The 24,976-nt window shown below is 34.5% G+C and overlaps 1 protein-coding gene across 1 annotated transcript in view; it reads left to right on the plus strand.

Annotated features, from left to right (window-relative positions):
• Positions 1-24,976, plus strand: part of SCN3A (sodium voltage-gated channel alpha subunit 3) — a 115,949-nt gene that overhangs the window by 68,029 nt on the left and 22,944 nt on the right. The window contains exons 16-21 of the mRNA XM_033231269.1: positions 3,197-3,370; positions 4,325-4,681; positions 6,513-6,983; positions 18,969-19,089; positions 20,572-20,726; positions 21,478-21,651. Coding sequence (XP_033087160.1) covers positions 3,197-3,370; positions 4,325-4,681; positions 6,513-6,983; positions 18,969-19,089; positions 20,572-20,726; positions 21,478-21,651 — 1,452 coding nt within the window. The remainder of the gene's footprint in view (positions 1-3,196; positions 3,371-4,324; positions 4,682-6,512; positions 6,984-18,968; positions 19,090-20,571; positions 20,727-21,477; positions 21,652-24,976) is intronic.

Here is a 24,976-nt window from a genome sequence, read left to right on the forward strand (position 1 = left end):
TCTGGTGTAGTTCTTGTATTTTTCCCAGGATATTGGACAGTTAGGGAAGTTGAACAGGTGAAGGAAGATTTTGGAAACTTGCCAGAGTGAAACCATAAATATAGAATTCCAGTGTTGGAGCAGTTGAGTATGGAAACACAGGATAAGAGAGGCTGGATTATAAGATGATAGAATGAAAAAGCACAAGACAAAAGCATCAAATCTAGGTCCTAGTCAAAGTGGTCATGGTAAATATCTGTGTGGTTTTGAAAAGTCAATTAAATCCTTGAGTCTATTTTCTCAACACACATATAAACAATGAGTGTGTTGGACTAAATGACTTTTTATGTATGTTCCAGTTCTACAATTCTATTACTTGATGGGTAGTAACTGAAATAATGAGGTGGGAAAGTGGAATGGGAGACTGATCCCTGGTAGATTGTTGGTGATAGAACCATCTATAAGTTCAGTGTAGTGTTGGGAAAGCAAAACTTGTCAAGATAGAGAGCATAAATTATAGGGAACAGACCTGAGTTATTTATTTCCAACTATAACAATAGGAGAATATGTAAAGTGACTGACTCTATGGTTGATACCTCTTTACTATAATGATTAACATATCAATAATGCATTGCATAATTTACAAAGCATTTGTTCATCGAATATCTTATTTCCTACCCATAACAACCTTTATCATAAATATTTATACATATGAAAGTAATACATATATTTAATGTATAGGCAGAGAGAGAGCATGTGAGAGAGAAAGAAAGAATTTCTATCATGGGTGCTTAGCTGACTTAAGACTATATTATAGATCATAGATGATTACACAGCATGTTTTGTGGAGAGCTTATAATTTGCTCATTAACATAAATTTAGAATATCTATGGACAAGTTTATTACTGCTCAAATTATTGCATACTGCCTTATATTATACATGAGGACATTGAATTGTGGAATTTTCCATCTTAACTTAGATCAACATACCCCATTTTGTATTGTTTCTGCAGTACATAAAAATTACATCGCTTCCTTGTTGATGAGATTAATCAAATTTGAATATCAAGAGACCTTGAATCTCAATTAAGTCTTGCTAAGGTGCTCTGTATTTTTGTGGAGTATTTTTTTGTTTGTTTTTTAATCATTATAAAATGCTTGCAACCATCATAGGGATTCAATAAGCAAAAAATAGCCTATCAATCGTAGTAGGTTAGACAACATCTTCATCATAACAAACATTTCCAACCTACCTGACAATGCTGAAACTAGATTAAAATGGACCAAAAACAATCCCATTGATTTTTAGGGCCTTACCTGAAAACATTTACAGAGATATAGTTGTCATTTTGGATTACTAGTTGTAATAAAAATATTATTTTTAATGAAAAGTTTCATGGTGGGATTACATTTTTAGATAAGCGTAAATTTAAGGTATATGTTTTTAAAGGCATGAGATCTAGTCATTTTAGAAGAGCTGAAAATACCACCTTATGATTTTCTATAGAAAGAGATTTTTGTAGATTATTTACCTGGATGGTTCTAGTTCACTTTAAATAATATATTTCTATCATCAGAGTGCCTATTTCAAATAATAACTGCTTCTAAAAGTTTTATACAAGAAATAAAATTTGTATAGTTAGAGCTTACTTTGTATTTACCAGGCAAAATCACTATTTGAAAAAAAGAATCTTTCATGTGTTATTCTATAAAATGAAAAATACATTTTTCAATGGGCATTTCACCATATACCTGGATTTTCATGTACTAGGCTTGCTTAAAATACATTTAATTTCTATTTGAGTGAATGGATGACTACCATCAGGCTGTTTTTTTTTTTTTTTCTGTGATGGGTATTTTTCATCTGTGATTGGAAACAATGAAGTGTTAGCTGAATTTATACATTTGTAAGGGTGGATCAGTATTTCTTTTAAGTAATATGATGTTTTAGGAAACTAAATAATTGTTATACTGTTATTTTGACAGAATTCCTTCAAGATAAAGGCTGATTTATCTTGGTAAATGCTAAGCTTGACTTTACAGTCATAAATCGCAATTTTTAACTATAGTGAATTAAGAGAATTGCCTTAAAAGATTTTCTGCAAGAGTGATTTCACAATTCTTCATGTCCTGTGTCTCTCAGCCTATCATTTTGAGTTAAAAAATAAATGCTGTGTTTGTTTCATTGTTTTCTTTCTATTGTCAAATACACATTTATCTAGCCACTCAAGTGATTTATTAATCTTATTTACATGTATATGCATACTGAGTATTTTCTCCTGCTGGTTTCAATTAAATCTGCAGTTTGTTACTCTACTAATCCATTAACCTTAATTCTGAGGCATGCATCCAGAGATCGTTATTATAAACCATTAACGGCAAACTTACTCTTGTTTCAGGAATGTTTATAAAATTATAGAAATAAGATGGTATCCCTTAAAAAACACAAAATCAAAAACAAAATATGGTTTTTATGAAATCAATTTTTAATAACTTTCAATAATATGTGGATTTGTTCCTGATGCAATACTACCCAGAAATGAATTTGGTTGTGATTGTGTTAGAAATATAGTGTACCAACAAGGGCAATAATTCAGGAGCTATTATTCAATACCAGATTTAAAATGTAGACCACGAAATGTTTTAAAATTAGTGTTTTTCTTGGAAATCCAGCAGATTCATTAAATAATATCACTCTGCTTAATAAAATACTCTTCTAGAGGAAAAAAAAAAAAGCTAGACATGGCTAGGTGTGGTGGCTCATGCCTGTAATCTCAGTACTTTGGGAGGCTGAGATGGGCAGATCACTTGAGGTCAGGAGTTCGAGACTGGCCTGGCCAACATGATGTGAAACCCTGTCTCTACTGAAATTACAAAAATTAGCTGGGCATGGTGGCCCACGCCTGTAATCCCAGCTACTTGGGAGGCTGAGGCAGGAGAATCACTTGAACCTGGGAGGCGGAGGTTGCAGTGAGCCGAGATCGTGCCACTGAACTCCAACCTGGGCAACAGAGGGAGACAATGTCTCAAAAATAAATAAATAAAAATGAAAATGAAAACAAACAAACAAAAAAGCTAGACTTGAGTTGATTTGTCACATTTTCTCACTTTAAATTTTAGATATTTTTATTCCTGACTATTAATGTTCTTCTTTATAAATTCACGTAGCATCAGTATTTTTCAGTGCTCTTGAAATAGTGCTGATCTCTATTTTTAGGTCTTCACTGGGATTTTCACAGCAGAAATGGTTCTCAAGATCATTGCTATGGATCCTTATTACTATTTCCAAGAGGGCTGGAATATCTTTGATGGAATTATTGTCAGCCTGAGTTTAATGGAGCTTGGTCTATCAAATGTGGAGGGATTGTCTGTACTGCGATCATTCAGACTGGTATCTATTTATATATATTCCTGTCGCTCATTGGCACATTTATTTTAAAATTGAATCATTGTATGTTAAATAATTATTAATTTTAATTTTAATTTTACATCAATATATGACATTCTAAAAAACATATAAACATCCTCGTTAAGTATAAACAGTTTCTAAGATTGATGAAAGCATTTGAAATACTTTATAATGATTAGGTATGTAGGGCACATTTGAAAACCTACATGTACTTTCTAAAACTGTGTTTTAAGTTTATGAAGTTTTTTTGGCCTTACAGTCTGTAAAGACATGCAAATAAGAATTTTAGGTCCCAATTAATTTTAGCTTTTTATTAACCCTACTTCTAGGAATGGGGACTGTTTTAAAGCAACATGTGGGGAAATATTTGATGTTATTAATATCTTAAATAATTGTATAACAAACTTTTTAAATTATAGCACAATTTTATTGAGAAATATATACAATTTTTATTGAAAATTAAGCAAAATGTGTATTTCTTCAAATTTTTTCTGTACATTTGTATCATATTATTTAGTTTATTTTACTTTTATTTTATATTGGCCCATAAAAATATATGATTTATACTTTTAATATTTCTTTTTAACTCTCTAAAATAGAACCTGAAGATAACATTAGTTTGCTAATTTAAAAATGTCTCTAATCAAAATACCAACTTGTTTACATGGGCATATCTTTTGATGAATCAGAAATGTTTTATTTATTATTTCTGAAATGTTTTATTATTTTTATTTTTGCCCTTAAATGATATTGTGACCTGATTTACAATTCTAATATTGTTAACACTGTTTTTTCTGGATTTGAAATTGAATTAGTTCAGCATAGTTTGAGTTTTTACATCTACCACATGTGGTTCTATGATACCACATACTAATAAAATAATGTATAAAATTATATTATGATTACTACTAAGAGCATCTTTTCACTTGATTACAGCTTAGAGTTTTCAAGTTGGCAAAATCCTGGCCCACACTAAATATGCTAATTAAGATCATTGGCAATTCTGTGGGGGCTCTAGGAAACCTCACCTTGGTATTGGCCATCATCGTCTTCATTTTTGCTGTGGTCGGCATGCAGCTCTTTGGTAAGAGCTACAAAGAATGTGTCTGCAAGATCAATGATGACTGTACGCTCCCACGGTGGCACATGAACGACTTCTTCCACTCCTTCCTGATTGTGTTCCGCGTGCTGTGTGGAGAGTGGATAGAGACCATGTGGGACTGTATGGAGGTTGCTGGCCAAACCATGTGCCTTATTGTTTTCATGTTGGTCATGGTCATTGGAAACCTTGTGGTACGTATGTATTACAAATGCTCATAAATTAGAACAAGAGCACACAGTAGCTGGGAAGGTGGCCAGATGTGGTAAACATATCTCTGGTTTATAGTAAGTGGCCTAGACTAAAATTCCCCTATTAGTACTCTGAGAATGAGCAAGTTATTTAACTTCTCCTGGACTCTGGTTTCCCATTTTTTATGACATTGGAATAACAAAACTGAAATCATATCTTTGATGTAAAGATTAAATCAGGGGCATTTATGAATGCCTGAGGGGCATAAATATTAGATTTTCCTTTCTTCTTCTAAGAAAGTAAATTTTTATCACTAAGACGAATTGTGTCCTAATATTGTTTTGATAAGAAAATGACCTCTACTAAATCTAAAAAGACAACTATCTATTCTATAATCAAATTGCTCTTTGCATGTTCATAGTTCATGTAGTTGGCTTACTCAGAGATATAGGTCATATACTACCAAATTTTGAAGACACATTTCAGTGAAGTAGACCATTATATTTTAGCTATGCATTGTAATTATCCAAGTAACTTGGAGGAGGACAAAATGTTTTCTTCCCTGAATTTGCATTACTGAAGGAAAACCAATTATTACAGTTTAACTTATTCATATATATGGACATTGTCCAGACTCAAAGGGCTTACTTTTAACTGTGACTTAAAATCACTAATATAAAAACATAGTTTATATAGTTAGATGTTTAATGCTTAAATTTCTCAATCATGTGTGGGCAAAGCATTTCTTTATGCCATCACATTGGGCCTTTCCTTTGAGGGATCCATTTCAGATAAACTTGTTCAAAAGAATGCTACTGGGATACCTACAAACACGCAATTTTTTCTCCAGAATAGTAAATTAGGGAGCTCTAGATTCTGAAAAAAATCTGATATAGAAATAGGGAAACAAACTGGGGTTTTTGCCTTGCATGTCTTCCTATAGTGTAACATATTCTGAAACTCAATAACTAACTCCATTTCAGGCTAAAAATATTGTTATAAATTTTCTTTTACATCAGAAATAATGAATTATTCCTGCATTAACCATAACTTACCAGTTGGCTGGGTAGCTTTGTCATGTATCCCATGATATTCTGAGAGTTAAAATTGCCTCATACTTTCTACACACACACACACACACACGCACACACACACAAAGAAAGAAAAAGAAAAGTAACTTATGAGTTTAGCCTAAACCCTGGTATACTTTTAGATTTCTCTCCATCTGTTGAGCTATTTGAACACATACATTTCAAAGTGTATTTGATGGGAAACATGTTAAATCGTATATAACTTGCACTTAGAAATTTCTGCTGTTATAAAAGTTTGTGGCCATTGGGCCAAAGGAATTTGTATTTCAAGCGCATCATTTGGTACATATCATCAGGGTATTAAATAAATAAGTGCATTCTTTATATACATGAAGCTAGAAATTCCCTAGAAAAAAAAATGGTAAGATGAAGTAAGATAAAATGATTAAGATGAAAGTATCTTTTTTTCTCTCTCTCTCATTGGCAAAAACCTTGAGGGCGAGATTTTGTCTTTTCGCTGGCAAACCTGAGTAGATACCATTTAAAATCTTAGAAGCTCTGCTCTCCTATTGTCCCTCCCAATAGGAAAAAAGAAGAGGTGCTTGTTTTATCGTTTTGCCCTTAGAGCAGGATATCAGGTCCTTTAAAGAGTGTGTGACTTAGATATGGCATCTGAAATATAGTAAGCATTCAATAAACGTTTGCTGAAATAATTTTAGCAAAGATCTGAGTTCCCTTTTTAGGCTGTTATTTAAATGCATATTTCAATATTAAAACAGATTTTTTTCTTTTTTTCTTTTAGGTTCTGAACCTCTTTCTGGCCTTATTGTTGAGTTCATTTAGCTCAGACAACCTTGCTGCTACTGATGATGACAATGAAATGAATAATCTGCAGATTGCAGTAGGAAGAATGCAAAAGGGAATCGATTATGTGAAAAATAAGATACGGGAGTGTTTCCGAAAAGCCTTTTTTAGAAAGCCAAAAGTTATAGAAATCCATGAAGGCAATAAGATAGACAGCTGCATGTCCAATAATACTGGAATTGAAATAAGCAAAGAGCTTAATTATCTTAGAGATGGGAATGGAACCACCAGTGGTGTAGGTACCGGAAGCAGTGTTGAAAAATACGTAATCGATGAAAATGATTATATGTCATTCATAAACAACCCCAGCCTCACTGTAACAGTGCCAATTGCTGTTGGAGAGTCTGACTTTGAAAACTTAAATACTGAAGAGTTCAGCAGTGAGTCAGAACTAGAAGAAAGCAAAGAGGTAAGAATGCTTTTAAATTTTTTGTTGCATTTCCTATGATAACCATGTACTACAGTTATTTACTATTTTCATTGTACTTATATGCATTATTAAAAAGTAATACTGAAAGTCATATATATATATATAGTGATGTTGGAAAATCACAAGATACTCTTTATGGGGAAATACATTTCTAAATATTCCAACTTTTCACAAGAAATTAAACCATTCTGAGTATTTAGTATATTCATTTTCTTGATCGTTTGAAAATGTGGTTTAAAAATGTGGTCTTTTAGGCTGGGCATGGTGGCTCATGCCTGTGATCCCAGCACTTTGGGAGGCCAACAAGGCTGATCATTTGAGTCCAGGAGTTCAAGACCAGCCTGGACAAGATGGCGAAATCTCCTCTCTACAAAAAAAATATGAAAATTCAATGGGCATGGTGGCACATGCCTGTAGTCCCAGCTACAAAGGAGGCTGAGGTGGGAGGATTGCTTGAGCCCAGAAAGTAGAGGCTGCAGCGAGCCATGATCACATTACCCTACTCAACCCTGAGTGACAAAGCAAGACCCTATCTCAAAAAAAAAAAAGTAGCCTTCCAAAAAAGAGATGTTATTTAATACATTACACTCTCAACTACATTATGTTCTTTAAAAAATAAATGAACTTATTTTCTTGATCTCCTTACTGTCTATATTAGGTTTTGCTTATTTTTATGTGAAAATTTATGTACTTTTGTTAGCCTCTGAAAGTCTGACTCACTATGATAGTGTTTCATTTATGAAAGTGTTATACACATTAGCAAAGTGCAAGTAGGACTGATTATATTTCGCCCAGTCAAGGATGAGCAAATCTATAGTCTTCCAGAGTAACTTGAAAATACTAAGAACTACTTTAAAAAGCTTTGCCTGAGGGCTATAGTTATTTTGTAGATTAATTAACCTGCTCTTACTGTTGTATTACTAGGAAAGAGAAAAAAGAAGGAAGGGAGGAAGGAATGAAAGAAGGAAGGAAGGAAGGAAGGAAGGAAGGAGAGGAGGGAGGGAGGAAAGAAGGAAGGAAGGAGAAAGAAGAGGGAAAGAAAGGAAAGGAAAGAGAAAGAAAGAAGAAAGAAGAAAGAAAGAAAGAAAGAAGAAAGAAAGAAAGAAGGAAAGAAGGAAAGAAGGAAAGAAAGAAGGGAGGGAGGGAGGGAGGGAGGAGGAGGAGAAGAAAGAAAGAAAGAAAGCAAGCAAGCAAGCAAGAAAGGAAGGAAGGAAGGAAGGAGGAGAAGAAAGAAAGAAAGAAGAAAGAGAGAGAGAGAGAGAGGGAGGGAGGGAGGAGGGAGGAAGGGAGGGAAAGAAAAGAAAGAAAGAAAGAAAGAAAGAAAGAAAGAAAGAAAGAAAGAAAGAAAGAAAGAAAGAAAGAAAGAAAGAAAAAGAAAGAAAGAAAGAAAGAAAGAAAGAGAAAGAAAGAAAGAAAGAAGGAAAGAGGAAGGAAGGAAGGATACTAATCATTCCTACTGCATGGTTAGTATTCTTAAGTTTCTATCACAGTAGTAATGGTATTAATTCTTCAATTCTGTGTTGTGGAAAAGAGGATTAAAATTCTTTACTATTATTTATTTATAGACATTTAATATATGAATACAAAGTAAGTCTAGTACAGATGGAGTTATCAAAGACACGTTTTAGCTTGAGGGTATAATGTTGACACAGTGGGAACCAAACCAACAATGTCTGATTTTGTGAGCATATTTTGGAACTCTTTTTTAAAATAAGCGTATCAACAAAATTTGATCTGAAATCCTTATAATAGGTAGCTGACAATCTTACAACTCATAGCTTCCTGAGTTTTTTCAGGTATTTTAGAGTTGCTGAAAGATAGTATGATAATAAATTGGAAAATATTTTGAAAAAGGTAAAATACCCACAAAATTAGGTAGTGATTTTTTTCTCTGAATTCCATTTAAAGTCTGCTTAGTGAGTTCAATTCTAATTTATGTTGCTCATTCTGATAAACTAAGAATTCAGCTCTAATTTTATTTCCGATCACTTGGTATGAATTTATTTAAGAAGCAATACCAGTCAATTAACAAGAACTTAGCACTTTTTGTGAATTCAGCAATCTGCTGGATGCTGGGGGTGAAGGAGAGCTCTATAACAAAACTCCTTCAAGGAAATCTCAACATATTTGAGTAAGCTAACATGAACTCATGAAATCATTAAAGACCTATTAAAAAGTTTAATCCTGTCAGGTTGCATATAAGGCTATAGATATTGAGGACAGCAAGAGTCATTGCTAAATGGAAGAGATAAAATTGAAATAAGCCTCAAAGTTTTGGTCAAATATAGATTAACAGAAAGCAAAATGCTGAAGCTTTACTAAAGGAAAGCTGGAGCTGACAGGAGCTTGGTATTAAAGAGAGTTTAGGGTTATCATTGCAGATTATCATGCAGTGATAATCTATGGAGGTAAGTGTTGGTTGAATATATAGTGGAAAATATGTTTGAATGTGTGAGGTAGTTTCAGATTATAAAGTTGTAAAGTAAGCCACAGAGTTTGGAGTTAATAGGGAGCTATTTTCTGTTCTGAAGCAGGGGAAGGCAATAGGAAAGTGCTGTTTTAAGAACATTAATTTGACATCAAAGAGTAAAACAGTTTAGAGTGAAAGATAAGAAAGATTATCTTGGAGAATATGGTGATAATCATTCGATAGCAATGAAGTGATAAAATTCTCAGCTAGGGTAATAAGTAATGAGAATTGAGACTCATTGGCAACTTGAGAAACCTACTAAAGAATCTGGGAAAATGGAAAAACAGCAATGCCACTTTCTGAAGTGGCCTTTAAAAAGGGCTACCCGGTTTATGTTGGAAAAGGAGTTCAATTGGGATATACTGAATTAGAAGCATCAGTGTTGGGAAACAGAGTCTGAGTCAGAGGTCAGGGTTTAAAAATAAGGTAAAATGTTTGATAATGCAGATTTTATAATTACCTGAAAATGAAGGAGCTCATCAAATAAGTAATTATAAAGTGAAAGAAAAAAGAGAAAACTAGAGGCAAAGTAGCGTAAAAACTTGGGGTCAAAAAGAGGCAGAAAAGCTAAAAAGCAGAAAAACTTTTTCTAGATTAATACCACAGAATTTTTTGACATCAGATTCATGGAAAGTAAATATCTTAATTTCCTCCTACCGAACAGTTGGTTTCCAAACTACTTTAAAAATTTCATAATGACCATAGATATTTCAAATGACTGCTCATTATCATGTCTTTTTAATGGTCTAAACATCATAAATTTAGAATAACAAGATATAAATCTCTCCCTTGTTATGTAATCCTGGAAAACATTTCTTACCTGAACAAAAATGTCTTCTAGGGTGATTGTAATAACTACTTTATCCTCTTCCAAGCTAAATGTTGAATACGTAGAATTCAATTACAAAATGTAAAGAAATTATTTTAAATATATAAATATATTAGTGGGAAAATCATTAAATAAATATAAAAGTATGTATTTTTATAAAGCTAGAATAAAATTTCAAATTATCTTGCACAGTAATATTAAATTCATTCGACAATAAATTTTATGTGAATGATTTAGTCAAATCAATACTTACCAAAAAAGTAACAGGGCAACTCTCATACATGCTCACACACAAGATAAAAAGCAGACAGTTTGTAAAATAAAAAGCCAATACCAGCATGTTCTAATATAGAGCAGATTAGATGAATTCTAGCAAAGTGCATTTTTTATTTGAAATTTCCAAAAGCTGCTAGCACACTTCAGGTGCACACTTACATTGGCTGGGTCATTCCTTTTTAATGGGTATCACACACACATGAACACATTTAAAATAACATATCCATAAAGTGACATTATGGTTCATGTTTCTTAGGTTTTTGACACAAGTAGCAAGAGAATATTGAACTTTACTTTGCAGAGCACAGAATATTCTTCCTCTTTGCTAATAAAGGGAGCATTCATATAAGTTAAACCCACTAGAGTTATACATTTTTCACTGAAAAAATTTCATGAAATGTCTACTTGAAGAGGAGACAGTAAATTAATCATTAATTTAGATGGTATTTGAAAATTCTAGTTATTGTATTTCTTCTGTTCATTTTCCTAATAAAGGATACCTGACTAGTGCAGCTAAAGAGAAATGATCCCTAGAAGATTTTAGAGATAAACATAGGAATTGCTGTTATATATGTGTGTATATATATCTGTATATATGAATACCACTAACATAAATAGGCTGGTATGGAAGCAAATACAAACTTTTGCATGAAAAGAGGTCAGGAAATTGAAGGCATGGATTTCAAAATAGTGATTTTTTTTTAATATTGCAAAAACTTGGAATTATACGAATCTTTTTGAGAAGCTCTAATGTAGAATTTCTTTGTTTTTATATTTTTTAAGTTCTCATAATCACAATTTCTTGAAATATTTATATAACTATGAATTTTTACAATTTAATTCTTAAAAGATTATTGGTTTGTCTTCCTAAGTGAAAGATACAGAATAAATGCTTTTAACAATCATATTTGAAGTTGAATTCCAAACACAATCTAGCAATATCATACTGTGACCTTCACCGCTTACCATTCTTACTTCTCACAGGAGTAAAATCAAGCTGGAGCCATCAAGAATGCAGCTCTGGTGTTTTTTAACCAGCCAGAGGCTCGTGCCACCACTTTTACCCAGGTTACCCAAGCAAGTTGTACATGTATAATCACGTTCTAAATGAATTTTGACTGGCCTGCATGCTACTCAGCTATGTTCCTTCCCCTGCCATGGCAAGGAAGTGCTAGACTTGCCCAGCTGCTCTCTGCTGAATCGTGTGACACATCACAGCATGGTCAGGCGAGATGGGCAATCCCAACATCATATTTAATTCTGCTAATGAGTTTTCTAATTTAGTCTTTAGCCTTTTAAAAGCAATTGCATGCTCTATAGGATCTATAATATCTATTTTAAAACATGATAGGAATGTTTATGGTTCAATATAGTCAGGGATGTAGGAGGGCATGCATTTTTTTGTTTCTCTGCTTTTATTTCATTAAAATAAGACCACGACTTTTTGTTGTTGATTCAGCCTTTATAAGTAAATTGTATTACCAAAATAAGCCTCACAGGGTTTTTTTTTTTCTGATAGTACTGCCATTTTCAGATCATTATATTCAGATCTATGAATATAATTTTCAACCTATCCAATTCATGTGCTCCAGATGAAAATGTTTGCTTTCATGTTTTGGGGAAAGGTTCTGTAAAAAAAAAAAGAAAAAAAGAAAGAAAGAAAAATGAAAAAGAAAGAATAGGGTGATGGGTGATCCTGAGGTTTGGAGATGAAGGGCCATAGTCTGTATGCATTTGGGCAACACATATCTTGGATTTTCATGTAGGTTAAGAACAGTTATGTCTGCAAAACCATAGTGATCATTGTAAAGTTACTTAAAAAAGAAAGCATCATGATATATGGGATGAAAATTCATTACATCTTGATCATTAAGTAATTGGCCTAGTGTACCCATTTTTTATTTGAAATTTCCATGATCCATGTTAATTTCTCCCTAAATGTTCTACCCAAAACTGACCAGGCAAAAAAGAGACTTGGAAAATTTACTATTTTCAGTTTTTAATTACTAATTTTAGTTTTGTGAGGGGTAAAGGGCATCTCCCAAGATCATTGTAGATTTGTGGCTTAATGAGCTTCCATTTTATTCTATTGACTCAACTTTCTCCATTGCTTACTGCAATCTCAGCCAGAGTGCGGGTTCTGAGAGTGAAATTTTGAAGCAAAAGTAAAGAGTTTGTAAATATTGGGCAGTTTTCAGGGCTTCTGGTGACAAGGAATATCTAAGTAGTTTGGGGTTGTCTCTAGGTTTAATTTATACATACTCTGATTTTCCCTAGGGATAATTGAGAATTAGTTGCAGAATGCAAAAAAAAAAAAAAAAAACAGACATAAAATTATCTATGGAAAATAGTAACAAAGATACAGTCCATGGTGATTTATGCAATTTTTTATTCAGCACCAAATTTTTAGATTTAGAATAACACAACATTATTAGTCATTGAAGAAAATCTGATTTCTTTTTTTTTTTTCACAAGCAGAAAAGAATTAAATAATACTGGCATATTATTATTTACACCGTGTTTGTAACAGGATTCCCTCCTTTTCAGAGTCTTTATGGAAACTTTGAAAGTAGATGTTTGACTAAGGTCCGGAGCACATGCCCTTCTGGAAAAGGCTTTGTGCTGTTTTTGGAATTTGGAAAGCAATGGAATAATGACTCTAGCTTTCAGTTTCTCTGTTACATGGCCAGTGTCTTCCAAATGCTCTTTGTGAAACTGAATGTGAGGCAGTTCTTTGAGAGGAGCAGATGGGTGTGTGAATAGCCATTTTAAACCCATCTCAACCTTTAAAGATGGTCTTGGTGCTTTAGTGTACTTCTGCTGGAAAAAAATAAATAAATAAGGCTTGTTCAGATGAATACTTTTGTATCCTTTCTGAAAACAAATGGCCTTTTTCTTTTTCCTTTTTGATGCTCTTTTACCCTACTCTTCAACTACAGCATGATGATTTTCAGTTTCACATACCATGTTCTTATTCAGGCTATTTTAAAAATAAAAGGAGCTCCAGGGATGTTGTACATTTAATATATGTCCAGGCAAACCAGATGGTGGTGGTGCATATTTTTAATCTTTCGATAAGAGATCGTGAGAAAAAAAAAAAAAAAAAGGAGCTACTGGCCTTGTTCTTCCCACCTAGGACAAGCAACCTAAGGGCTTCACTGTGTGGCTGTCTGTTTTTCATGTGAAATATCATAAGTCCAGATATGGTTATGCATATCCAAAAGATCAGACTAAGGCCCTGATAGTGTGTATGGCCAAAACTTTCCTCTTCTACTAGCAAGACAAAAATCCACAACTTTTTTAGAGAAATGGCTAGATTTTAAAGGCAATCTGTAATGGCTGAATCTTTTATTTTGCCTCTTGAATCATACAGCAGTTTGTGAGAGTCAAATATTTGATAGCTGACTGAAAATAAATGAAATGTGAGCGCATTTCAGTGGAAGTAGGCCAGTTGCTAACATTCTCTTTCATCTCTGAAAGTTAAATTTCATTATTTAATTGGATAAAAATCAAGAGCAATATTTGTCATATGGGGAATTTCTATATAAGGTCACGCTATTGAGCAGCGGGGAACGGTCTCATGGCCTTTTTTGGGTGTTAACTCTATTGTTTCTTATGTTGAAATAACCCATTCATTCCTGTGAGTGGTATTTGTAGTTAACCTTCTTGAAAACTTCATATTCAGGTACCATGTCTTTGAGGACATGGTTCTTGGATCAGCGTGCGGCTTCCACAGCATTGCGCCAGGCTTCTGCTACAGCCAGGCATGTTTTCTGTGACTGAATTAGGCCTGGAGAATGTTGCATCTTAAAACCTGCTTTCCAGCGTGCATTTGTAGAGCATAAGCCATCATCCCTCTGTAGACCCAGTCGTTTCTACAAGGGATGGAAGAATTTAACCTTGAAGTGCCATAAAATATTAGAGGAGTAGGGAGAAAATAGTACAAGAAAACAAGTTTGAACTTGTACTATGTGGTGTTATATGGAAGCTTTCTATTATTATGCCTATATTCCCAATTATATTTTTCTAACTACTTCAGAACAAGTATGAATTTAGTTATTTAGTATAGTCATCGAGTTCCTTAATATGGTAAATTTAATTTCAGGTTTCTTTGCTTTTTTATATCATTGTAGTATCACAGCTATGGCAATATAAAGAAAGTAAGTTATTCTTTATATTTATTGGTCACTTGCTTTTCAATCAGTTACATGCTTTTAAATAAATTTGAAGGTCATTTTGGTTATGACTATAATAAGATGTATCACAAACCACCTTTGACTAGAATGTGAATGCCAAAGTGTTGAACTTAATTAGAAAAATGTTTAGATTGTTTAGATTACATCAGTGTATAGAATTATGTATATAGTATAGATATGTATTTTATAAACGTATACAATTTAAAATGCTTATATAGTTTTTCAGGGTGTAAATTAATGATTTAAAAATACTGCAGTAAAGTTCTTTATGTATCCAGTGACTAAAGCATATCAGGTAGTAGATCATAATTGGTAAGTTGATGTAATTTAATAAGAATGTGATTCACAATTTAACTTATAAATATAGGTAAATGCATAACTTCAGAAATTTTATATAATTGATGCAATATTTTCATAACTTCATAGAATTAAAACATAGGTAATTTCCTATGATAAATATGTGACCTAGGGCATTAAAAAATAATGTAGTAGCATTTCTGACTAATAAGATTAAATTGGCGAGGTGCAGTGGCTCATACCTATAATCTCAGTACTTTGGGAGGCCAAGGTGGATGAATCACTTGAGCCTAGGTGTTTGAGACCAGGCTAGGCAATACGGCAAAACCCTATCTCTACAAAAAAATTAAAAATCAGCCAGATCAGCCGGCTGCAGCGGCTCACGCCTGTAATCCCAGCACTTTGGGAGGCCGAGGCAGGCGAATCACGGAGTCAGGAGATCGAGATCATCCTGGCTAACATAGTGAAACCCCGTCTCTACTAAAAATACAAAAAATTAGCCCGGCATGGTGGCGGGCGCCTGTAGTCCCAGCTACTCGGGAGGGTGAGGCAGGAGAATGTCGTGAAGCCGGGAGGCGGAGCTTGCAGTGAGCCGAGATTGCGCCACTGCACTCCAGCCTGGGTGACAGAGCGAGACTCTGTCCCCATAAATAAGTAAATAAATAAAATAAAATAAAATAAAAATAAAAATCAGCCAGGCACGGTGGCATGCACCTATAGCCCCAGCTACTTGGGAGGCTATGACGGGAGAATCGATGGACTCTGGGAGGTTGAGGGTACAGTGAGCCATGATCATGCCACAGCACTCCAGTCTAGGTCACAGAGTGAGACCCTGTCCCAGGGAGGGGGGAAAAAAAAAGAGAGAGAGATTAAATCATGACTGAGTCAGATTCTTCAACTTGGGAAAGCTGACTTTATGTCAACCTTCATAGATAAGGAAGCCTCCCATGAAACACTTTTTAGTGAAATGAAAACTAACTTACCATCTTCTAAGCTTTGGTTCATGAGGATCCTGGGAGCTTGCAAAAGCTTTGCCAAGATTCCCTCTGAGCACTCCTTGAGGGACTTTCCAGAGCCTGAAAGATTATCTTTATAATCAGAAAATCTCTGGAATAACTGTAAAGCAATTCTCCGTGAAATGGGTTCTACTCCTTGGACAATCAATAGTAGAATGGTGGCAGGATTTTTTCCTTGTCCATCGTCAAAAGGTATGTTGTGCCTCATAATGCCAGGAGAAGAGAAGTGAACTGTGATCACTGTCCCTCTCTACCTTAAGATGTATAAATGCGTAACCTTCAGAGCTATTAGAATAGAGATTATTTATATCCAAACAACTTAACCACATTCACAAATATATGTAATCTAATGACCTTCCCAATAACAAAAAATACACCCAGAGGTCCATATGTGTAAACGATTGATTCTATTGTCATTCAGGTTAGTGGCTATTAGGACTTGTGCTGTAAAGGGTTTGTTTTAAATATGTATATATTTGTATTAAACATAAGACACCTACAGAATACATGGAAGAATTATAATGTGAAAAATTAAACATCTCACAATTATATTAGCAGTGGTAACATGGGAAGTGAAGGGTGAGTATATTTTCTAAAGTTTTCAAATGGAAAAGTACGTGTGTGTGTATACATGTATAATTACTTTTTTATTATTAACATAGTATTTTTTATTAAATAATTCCTATTTAATAAGAAAATGCATTTTCTAATATAATTAGATAGACTCTCCAGACCAGACTTGAGTTATAGATCAAAATGGAGAGATAGAATTATCTAAAGACTATAATTCTCTCTATAAAGTGAAATTAAAGGATATTCAAATGTTTATTGATTCACTCTTCATGAACCCAACATAACTATTCAGTGTCTGTTCTATACTTGGTGATATACTGGATCTTTTGGTATACATATGTGTGTATGTGTGTAGTTGGTATACATGTGTGTATATACATAGATGTATGTAAATAAGTACATACATTTAGGAGAATATTTTGTCAAAGGAAACACGTATAATAGATTAAATGCTCTATAAAATTTAGCATGAAGAAAATCATGCAAGAAAGAATGGCTTCATAAGAGGAGATTGAGGTTTACTATGATGAGGCTCAGAAATCATTAAGTTTGGATTAGATAAGAGGATAAAAAAATGAAACTTTCTATAACTAACCTCAAATACATTGGTTTCTTATTGTTATTACTTGTAAAGTGGATATTATTGCTGCCACTCGTCAAAAGCCAGAGTAATTAACCCATAAACTACCAGTGAAATTGGAAGAAAAAGTTAGTGGCTGAGACCAAACAATTATCCAGTATTTTCTTAGTTACACCAGAAGCTGCTGCAATTCTACCGAGCAGTAATTTTCCTAGGTCTTTCTTAAATGTATAAAAATCTCCTGGCTATAAGAAGCAGAAAAATCCTAGGAGAGGAGAAGATGTCTTGGCTTTCCCACCTCTCCATAATGTAGAGGAAATTAATGGTTAAAAAAAAAAAAAAAAAGGTTCTGCTATCATGACCCTAACAACTATCAGCCAGAAGTGATGGCCTAGCTTCTCTATTTACCATACTCCAGCCTAGGAGGTACTGTACTAAAAAATTGTATTTTTACATGAAGTAATTTTCATAATATATATATTTGGACATGGCTAATGTCAGGTTAATATCACCTTTAAAGTAACACAACAGAAAGTATCATCTGGATACTACCCTTTAATTAGTTCACATTGTAAAATATTAAACTACCTTTCCATTATGTCTTCATTAAGTCAGGAATTTTGAGCCAAATTTCCCCAACGTGAACTGTGTTTATGGTCTTTTTAAAAATAACACAGTAACTCTTTCAGAAGGCTTTGGCAGAGTGATCCTAACACTCAGCTACCAAAGTTAATGGAGGCTTTGAAACCATTAACATGTCCATGCACTATTCTTTCATCGTAAAAGCTTTACATTATCTAGGTTGTGCTGTATGTCATGTCTTTGCGTCTGTTTTCATAAAACATTGCACAATCTTGTCTTCCCAAGTGATCTCAGAGTACTTATTATTTATTCTTGTAATATTACAGTGGCTCTTCTAGCCATGTGGCATGTCACAATGATTTAGTTAAAGGAAATATTCACAGCTGGATCGTACGTTGAATTCAGAATGTGCTCCTAATGAAAGTCTATAGAGATTCTGACAATGCCATTTATGAAGAAATTTCCATTTCATTTAGAATTCTTTGGCAAGTATTGAATTCAGTTATGCAGTTCAAAAAAAGAGAGAGATCCATCATTTTTCTTCTAGTAAAATAAGAAGAAAATTATGTAAGCCAGAGAAAAATAGAGCACAAAGTTGAAATATAATGACTGTGACTCATGTTAATGTGCTGCTCTTCCTTTCTAAAATTATAGAAACATGGACAATACTTAGAAACAACTGGTAATGGTAATATTCTTTGCCCTCTGAAAATTTCCATCTGAAGAGGTGGAAATTAAAATTTGATTTGATGTATTTTAGTTAATATAATCATTACTAGATGTCAGCATACCACTTTATCCAACTATTCTTGGCTTGGCCTCGATATTAACGTATTAAGTTATGTTCATATGGCATTCATATACAAATGCAGATCATAAAACAAGTTAATCAGTATAATCCATCCATTCCAGACCACCCACACTGAATGTTGTCTAAACTTTTTTTGTCTGATTCAGGTCAGTAGTCATATTATTTTGAATAGTATGTCTTGATTTACGTTAAATTATTAGTACATAATGGTCAGTAACGCTAATAGAGTTAAATGCTATCACTACCTTTTTTTTCACAAAATGACACAGTATTTCCCAGTTAGTTAAATAAAAGAGGGGAAAATCACATCTTTGAAATGGGATTTTGTTTCCAGAAATTAAATGCAACCAGCTCATCTGAAGGAAGCACAGTTGATGTTGCTCTACCCCGAGAAGGTGAACAAGCTGAAATTGAACCCGAAGAAGATCTTAAACCAGAAGCTTGTTTTACTGAAGGTAAACAAGCTCTAATGTGATTAAATACAATCTCCCCTTGTTCTTTACAGAGACTGAATATGCCTCATTTTTTAAAAATATATTTATGAAACAAGGCGTGGTGGCTCATGCCTGTAACCCGAAAATTTTGGGAGGCTAAGGTAGGAGGATTGCTTGACCCCAGGAGTTTGAGACCACCCTGGGAAATGTAGTAAGGCTTTGCCTCTACAAAATAATATAATAATAATAAAGAAAAAATAAATTAGCTGGACATGGTTGTACATGCCTGTGGTCACTACTACCTCAGCTACAGCTGTATCTCAGAGCTTTTGCAGGGAATCGAGGCTGCAGTGAACCATGATTATGCCACTGCACTTCAGCCTGGGCAACAGAGCAAGACCCTGTCTCGAAATAAATACATAAATTAAATTAAATAAGAAAAATATTTAAAAGAAATAGTGAAGGAATGTTTATCTTTATTTTCCTTTTTTTTTCTTGTAAAAAGTTAATCTCTCTAGATTTCTGGATTATACTTACGGCAGTGACTATTCCTGGGCAATTAAAATGATCTGATCGGTCTTTTTGTTTTTTCTCATTCTCCGTAACGTGAGGAAGCTGACCCTATGAGATAAGTGGCATTCTAGAATGTCATGTCATTGATATTGTAATCCCTTTAGAACTCCTTGGCAATGGTGTGATTTGATTTATAGATGCTACAGTAATTACATTCCCTCCCTTATAGTTCCAATGCAGTTAATGTGCTCTGGCTAGAGCTGTTTTGAGATGTAGCTGTACTGTGGAGTTTGGCAGGGAAAGCAATAGCTGTTCTCACAGAAAGCAGCACAGTGTCTTGCACACAAATCAATGAATATCTATTATTCAGTGTGATTGGACTTAATCTGATGAGTAGTAGCTCAGAATCTTATAGCAGAAGAGTGGATGGGAGTTAGAAATAATGTGAAATCTAGGAGGGGGAGGACAAAGGGAAAGGAAATACTGACTGACGAGCTGAGTCACAGGTGTGACTAAGAAAAGCACTGAGGCTGAAAAATAAATTAGCTTCGGAAAATTGACAGTGGCTGATGCCTGGGAAGACAGCGAGATTTTCTGTGCGTGAAAAGAAGTAAAAACCCAGGATCACATCAAAATATGAATAAACAACTCAAACATGTAGTTTTGCCTCAAACCTGAGAATTGCCCCTGGACTATTTTCATCAATGGCCTTGAGGCAAAATAATCCTGACTGGTGGTGAAGAAGGAAATCATTGTTACTTAAGCAAATCTAGATAAAATATTTCCTTAAATTCTAAGTAGGTGGCTGAGTATATAAGTCTAAGAATAATTCAATATACAGGAGGGATGCTGAAGATAACTAGGAAATGAAGGAGATGGTTACCCTATGAAATGATTACCTGGAAGTGGAGTGGGGAAGGAACAAGAAAGTTTATTTTTTCCTATTTAAGATGAAAATATATTTTTAAATAAACTATATTTGATTTTTAGGATGTATTAAAAAGTTTCCATTCTGTCAAGTAAGTACAGAAGAAGGCAAAGGAAAGATCTGGTGGAATCTTCGGAAAACCTGCTACAGCATTGTTGAGCACAACTGGTTTGAGACTTTCATTGTGTTCATGATCCTTCTCAGTAGTGGTGCTTTGGTAAGTGAAATGCATATTGGCAAGAATCAGATTCTGGTGAAGCAGTTTATTCTCCAAAATTACCAGATGCAAACACTGAGCTTCAGAATCAAAAGAAAAGGCATATCTGTGTCTTGCAGAGCTTGGCACCCAAGGTTTAACGATGCAAAATTCAGTTCAGAACAAATCAGCACCATGAAACAGCCAGATGGAATTTCTCATCTGGTGTTTATCTAACAGATGTTTTCCTCACCGAGACAACCATTTGCAGAGACATTCTGTAACCACGTTACTTTCCCTGTCAAATACCATCCAGTTTTCCCTAATAATTAAGATTTATGGACTAAAAGTGTATTTTAGGTTTTTTTTCATGTATAATCAACTTATTCTCTCAAAATAAGTCAGATAGTTCAGGAAACTGTAGAAAGTAATGTTTGAATAGGCCAATTCTGTCCCTCATTAACAGAACTTCTAGTTATTTCTGAGTTCATATTACTTCATTAAAAGCATGTAGCAGTAATTGAGATAGAGACTTAGGGGTGAGAAGTAGGAAAGAAAGCACATTCTAAATCACTAAAGCCATGACATTTCCCTGCCAGCATGTTCACACTTAGTTTTAGTCTTTAGATTTTGTCTGATGTGCAATGTTTATGTAAAATATCAATAATCAAATTATTGTTTTGTACTCACTATTATACTAAGCAATTTTTTCAGATATTTAGAATATTTGAAGTAAGCCATTTAAGTAAAATAAAATATTTTTGATTCACAGGCCTTTGAAGATATATACATTGAACAGCGAAAGACTATCAAAACCATGCTAGAATATGCTGACAAAGTCTTTACCTATATATTCATTCTGGAAATGCTTCTCAAATGGGTTGCTTATGGATTTCAAACATATTTCACTAATGCCTGGTGCTGGCTAGATTTCTTGATTGTTGATGTAAGTATCTTGAATGATTTTTATAAAGCTGTTTTTAAAAGAGGCAAGTTTGACATTTCATATATTTCTATTATTAAAACTGACTTTCACTAACGATGACATAATTATGCAGTTATTTAAACAGAACTATAATATATGCAATAATGAGGAATATCTCATGGGAAAGAGTAGAGGAGGTCCTAAAAACATGGGCAGTGGTAAGAGAAAACACAGGGAGAGTTGTTTTATACCACAAACAGACAGCTTTTATTTTTTTGAAAGTTAAGTGCCTCAAGGTAAGTAATAGCTAAATAATGTGTTGATGGACAGATGTAAGCACTTAGCTTACTAACAGTTCAGTTTAAAAAAACAAACAAATGGCCGGGCGCGGTGGCTCACGCCTGTAATCCCAGCACTTTGGGAGGCCGAGGCGGGCGGATCACAAGGTCAGGAGATCGAGACCATGGTGAAACCCCGTCTCTACCAAAAACACAAAAAATTAGCCGGGCGCGGTGGCGGGTGCCTGTAGTCCCAGCTACTCGGGAGGCTGAGGCAGGAGAATGGCGTGAACCCGGGAGGCGGAGCTTGCAGTGAGCCGAGATCGCGCCACTGCACTCCAGCCTGGGCGACAGAGCGAGACTCTGCCTCAAAAAAAAAAAAAAAAAAAAAAAAAACATCTCCAAGAGGCAAAATAAAAAATGACTGAAGGTCAGAAATTGTGTAAACTGCACTTTAATCCCTTCCTAGAGTGCACGTGACTAAATACTGTTAAATTAACCCATGTACTGAGTTCATTCAGCCACAGCCACATACCCACAGACACAACAAAATGCATTTCCATTTTTAAATCAGTAGTCAGATCCCCATAGCTAATCAGATATTTACCATGCAAAGAGTTAGGTGTAGGTCTGTTCTGAATCTGATTACCCTGGGGTGAGTAGTCATAGGAACATTGCCAATTATGGAATTTATCTGACTTGCAGCCTGTTTTTTTTTTATTTCAAACGACGGAGAAGCACTGGGACAACATGACAGTCCTCTGATTCCTTGTAGTCTGTGATATTCCATTGCACAAGGCTTCACAGCCTCCTAATCTTCACAAATCAAGGTGCTTCAAATACTATCTCTAGCTATTTCCTAGCAATCACAAAGCACTTTATTTTTAGCTCTAACACTTGCCAATATGAATCAATGATTGCCATATGTGTGCATTCATTCTTTTTCTCATTTTTGACGAGTCTGGGTCTATCCAAATTCTATTCTTCTTCCTCCCACAAGTACATATTCACAATTATATAACCAAAATGTGTTTAACCCTTTAAGTTGATAAGAAATCTGCTGCCAAGTCACTTTTAATAGACCAGAAATGACTTTCAATTTCCTTGGCTGGCCTTTCATTAATAATAGAGATGAATTTCAACATAACTCTGAAAAGCTATCCACAAACGGAAACTTAATATTTTCACATTCTACAGCTAGAGTGGACCTTAAGAAATATCTAGGCTTTATTCAAGACATGAGGAAACTAAAGCCTCAGTTTAAATATTTTTTGGAGATAGCACAGCTTCTTAGTAATAAAGTTGATATGTGTCCAAATTTACTAATTCTCAATTCAGTGCTCCTTTCCCCCATAGTTTTTCTGTCTAACTGATCCATTATAAATGTATTAGTTGTAATAGGCAGATGTGTGTGTGTGTGTGTGTGTGTGTGTGTGTGTATGTGTGTCAGACTGTCATCAGACTGGCTTTGAGATTTAGCATTTAAAATCTCCACCTTCTTTGTGAAAGATGGAACACTAAATACATTCAATGATCCTTTCTGGTCCAAAAAGATTTTATCGTGTATGAATATTGTTAGCATTTTTTTTTTTTTTTGAGATAGAGTTTCGCTCTCGTTGCCTAGGCTGGAGTGCAATGGTGCGATCTTGGCTCTCTGCAACCTTTGTCTCTGGGGTTCAAGCGAGTCTCCTGCCTCAGCCGCCCGAGTAGCTGGGATTACAGGTGGCCACACCACGCCCGGCTAATTTTTTGTATTTTTAGTAGAGACAGGGTTTCGCCATGTTGGCCAGGCTGGTCTTGAACTCCTGACCTCAGGTGATCCACCCACCTTGGTCTCCCAAAGTGCTGGGATTACAGGCATGAGCCACTGTGCCTGGCAAGATTATTTTAAAATGTGATAGAAGTTTTCTAGAACATTCTGACTTACATTTACTGAACTACTTCATTGTACTTTGAGTATTTCTCTGTACTTCCCTTATATGGAAAACATGATTATGATGTAAAAATCTCTTGAGGTTGGGGATTTTCCATCACGTTTTTATCCTTGCACACCTAACATAGACATTTAGACATCTATTGAGTAATGTTTCCATGAATGACAAAGGAATAGTGTCCCAAAATTACTTTGCTTTTAGTGAGTCAAAATTAGCAGATTGGAACTGGGTACTGAAAGCCTCCTCCTTTGGGTAAGTTAATGTATCTTAAATGGGTCTCTTTTCTTAGTTTTCCCAAAGCAAAGGTTAAACATATGAATTAATGCAACCTCAGATAACAGCTTGTCCTCAGAGTACTGGGAATTCACTAAGCTAAAGTAAACATAAGGTTAAAAAGGTTTTTGAAAGTACAAGTAAATTGGACTTAAAGAGTTTAAAGTCCATAGGGTATATCACTGTAACAAAACTAAACAGTCACAGAAAGGTAAAGAAAGGAAGCAATCAATGAAGCAAGAAAATAAAGAGAATAACCAAAAAAACTTCCTTTCAAATGTATCTTTCAAAAACTACGTTCACATACTTGAGAAATAGGTCTGTGTAAAAAATGTACCCTCTTCAATTCTCTCTCGAAAAATAAAATTAGATGTATAGTGAGCTATCTTTGTAATATCCTAAAATTCATTCATTTATTCAATAAATATTTTTTAGTACCTTATAAAGGATCATATGCCATTCAAGACAAAGGAGAAATGAACAAACCAGACCTAGCCTTGCTAAAGCTTACACTCTATGGGAGGAGAGGAACAGACAGGAAACATGTAAACAAGTAAAATCTAAAGATAAGATAAAGGCAGATGGTGATCACTGCTATAAAATAAAACAGAGTACTAGGCTGGTAAATGACTGCGTGTTTGGGGAAGTGGAGGGAGGGCAGGAGCAGTGTGTCAGCTAGTGTCCAGGTAGGTGTCTAAGGAGGTGCATGGGGGAGGGTGCCAGTCATTCGAAGACCTGGGAGAAGAGAGGAGTAGAGGCAGAAGGGCCTGAAGTGGGAATGAGCCAAGGAGATTCAAGAGACAGAAAGAAAACTTGTGTACTTGCATGTGACGAAACATGAGTAAGAGTGGTAGAAACTGA

Source organism: Trachypithecus francoisi, unplaced genomic scaffold (genome assembly GCF_009764315.1).
Source record: "Trachypithecus francoisi isolate TF-2019V2 unplaced genomic scaffold, Tfra_2.0 Lachesis_group13, whole genome shotgun sequence".
Lineage (NCBI taxonomy): Eukaryota > Metazoa > Chordata > Mammalia > Primates > Cercopithecidae > Trachypithecus > Trachypithecus francoisi.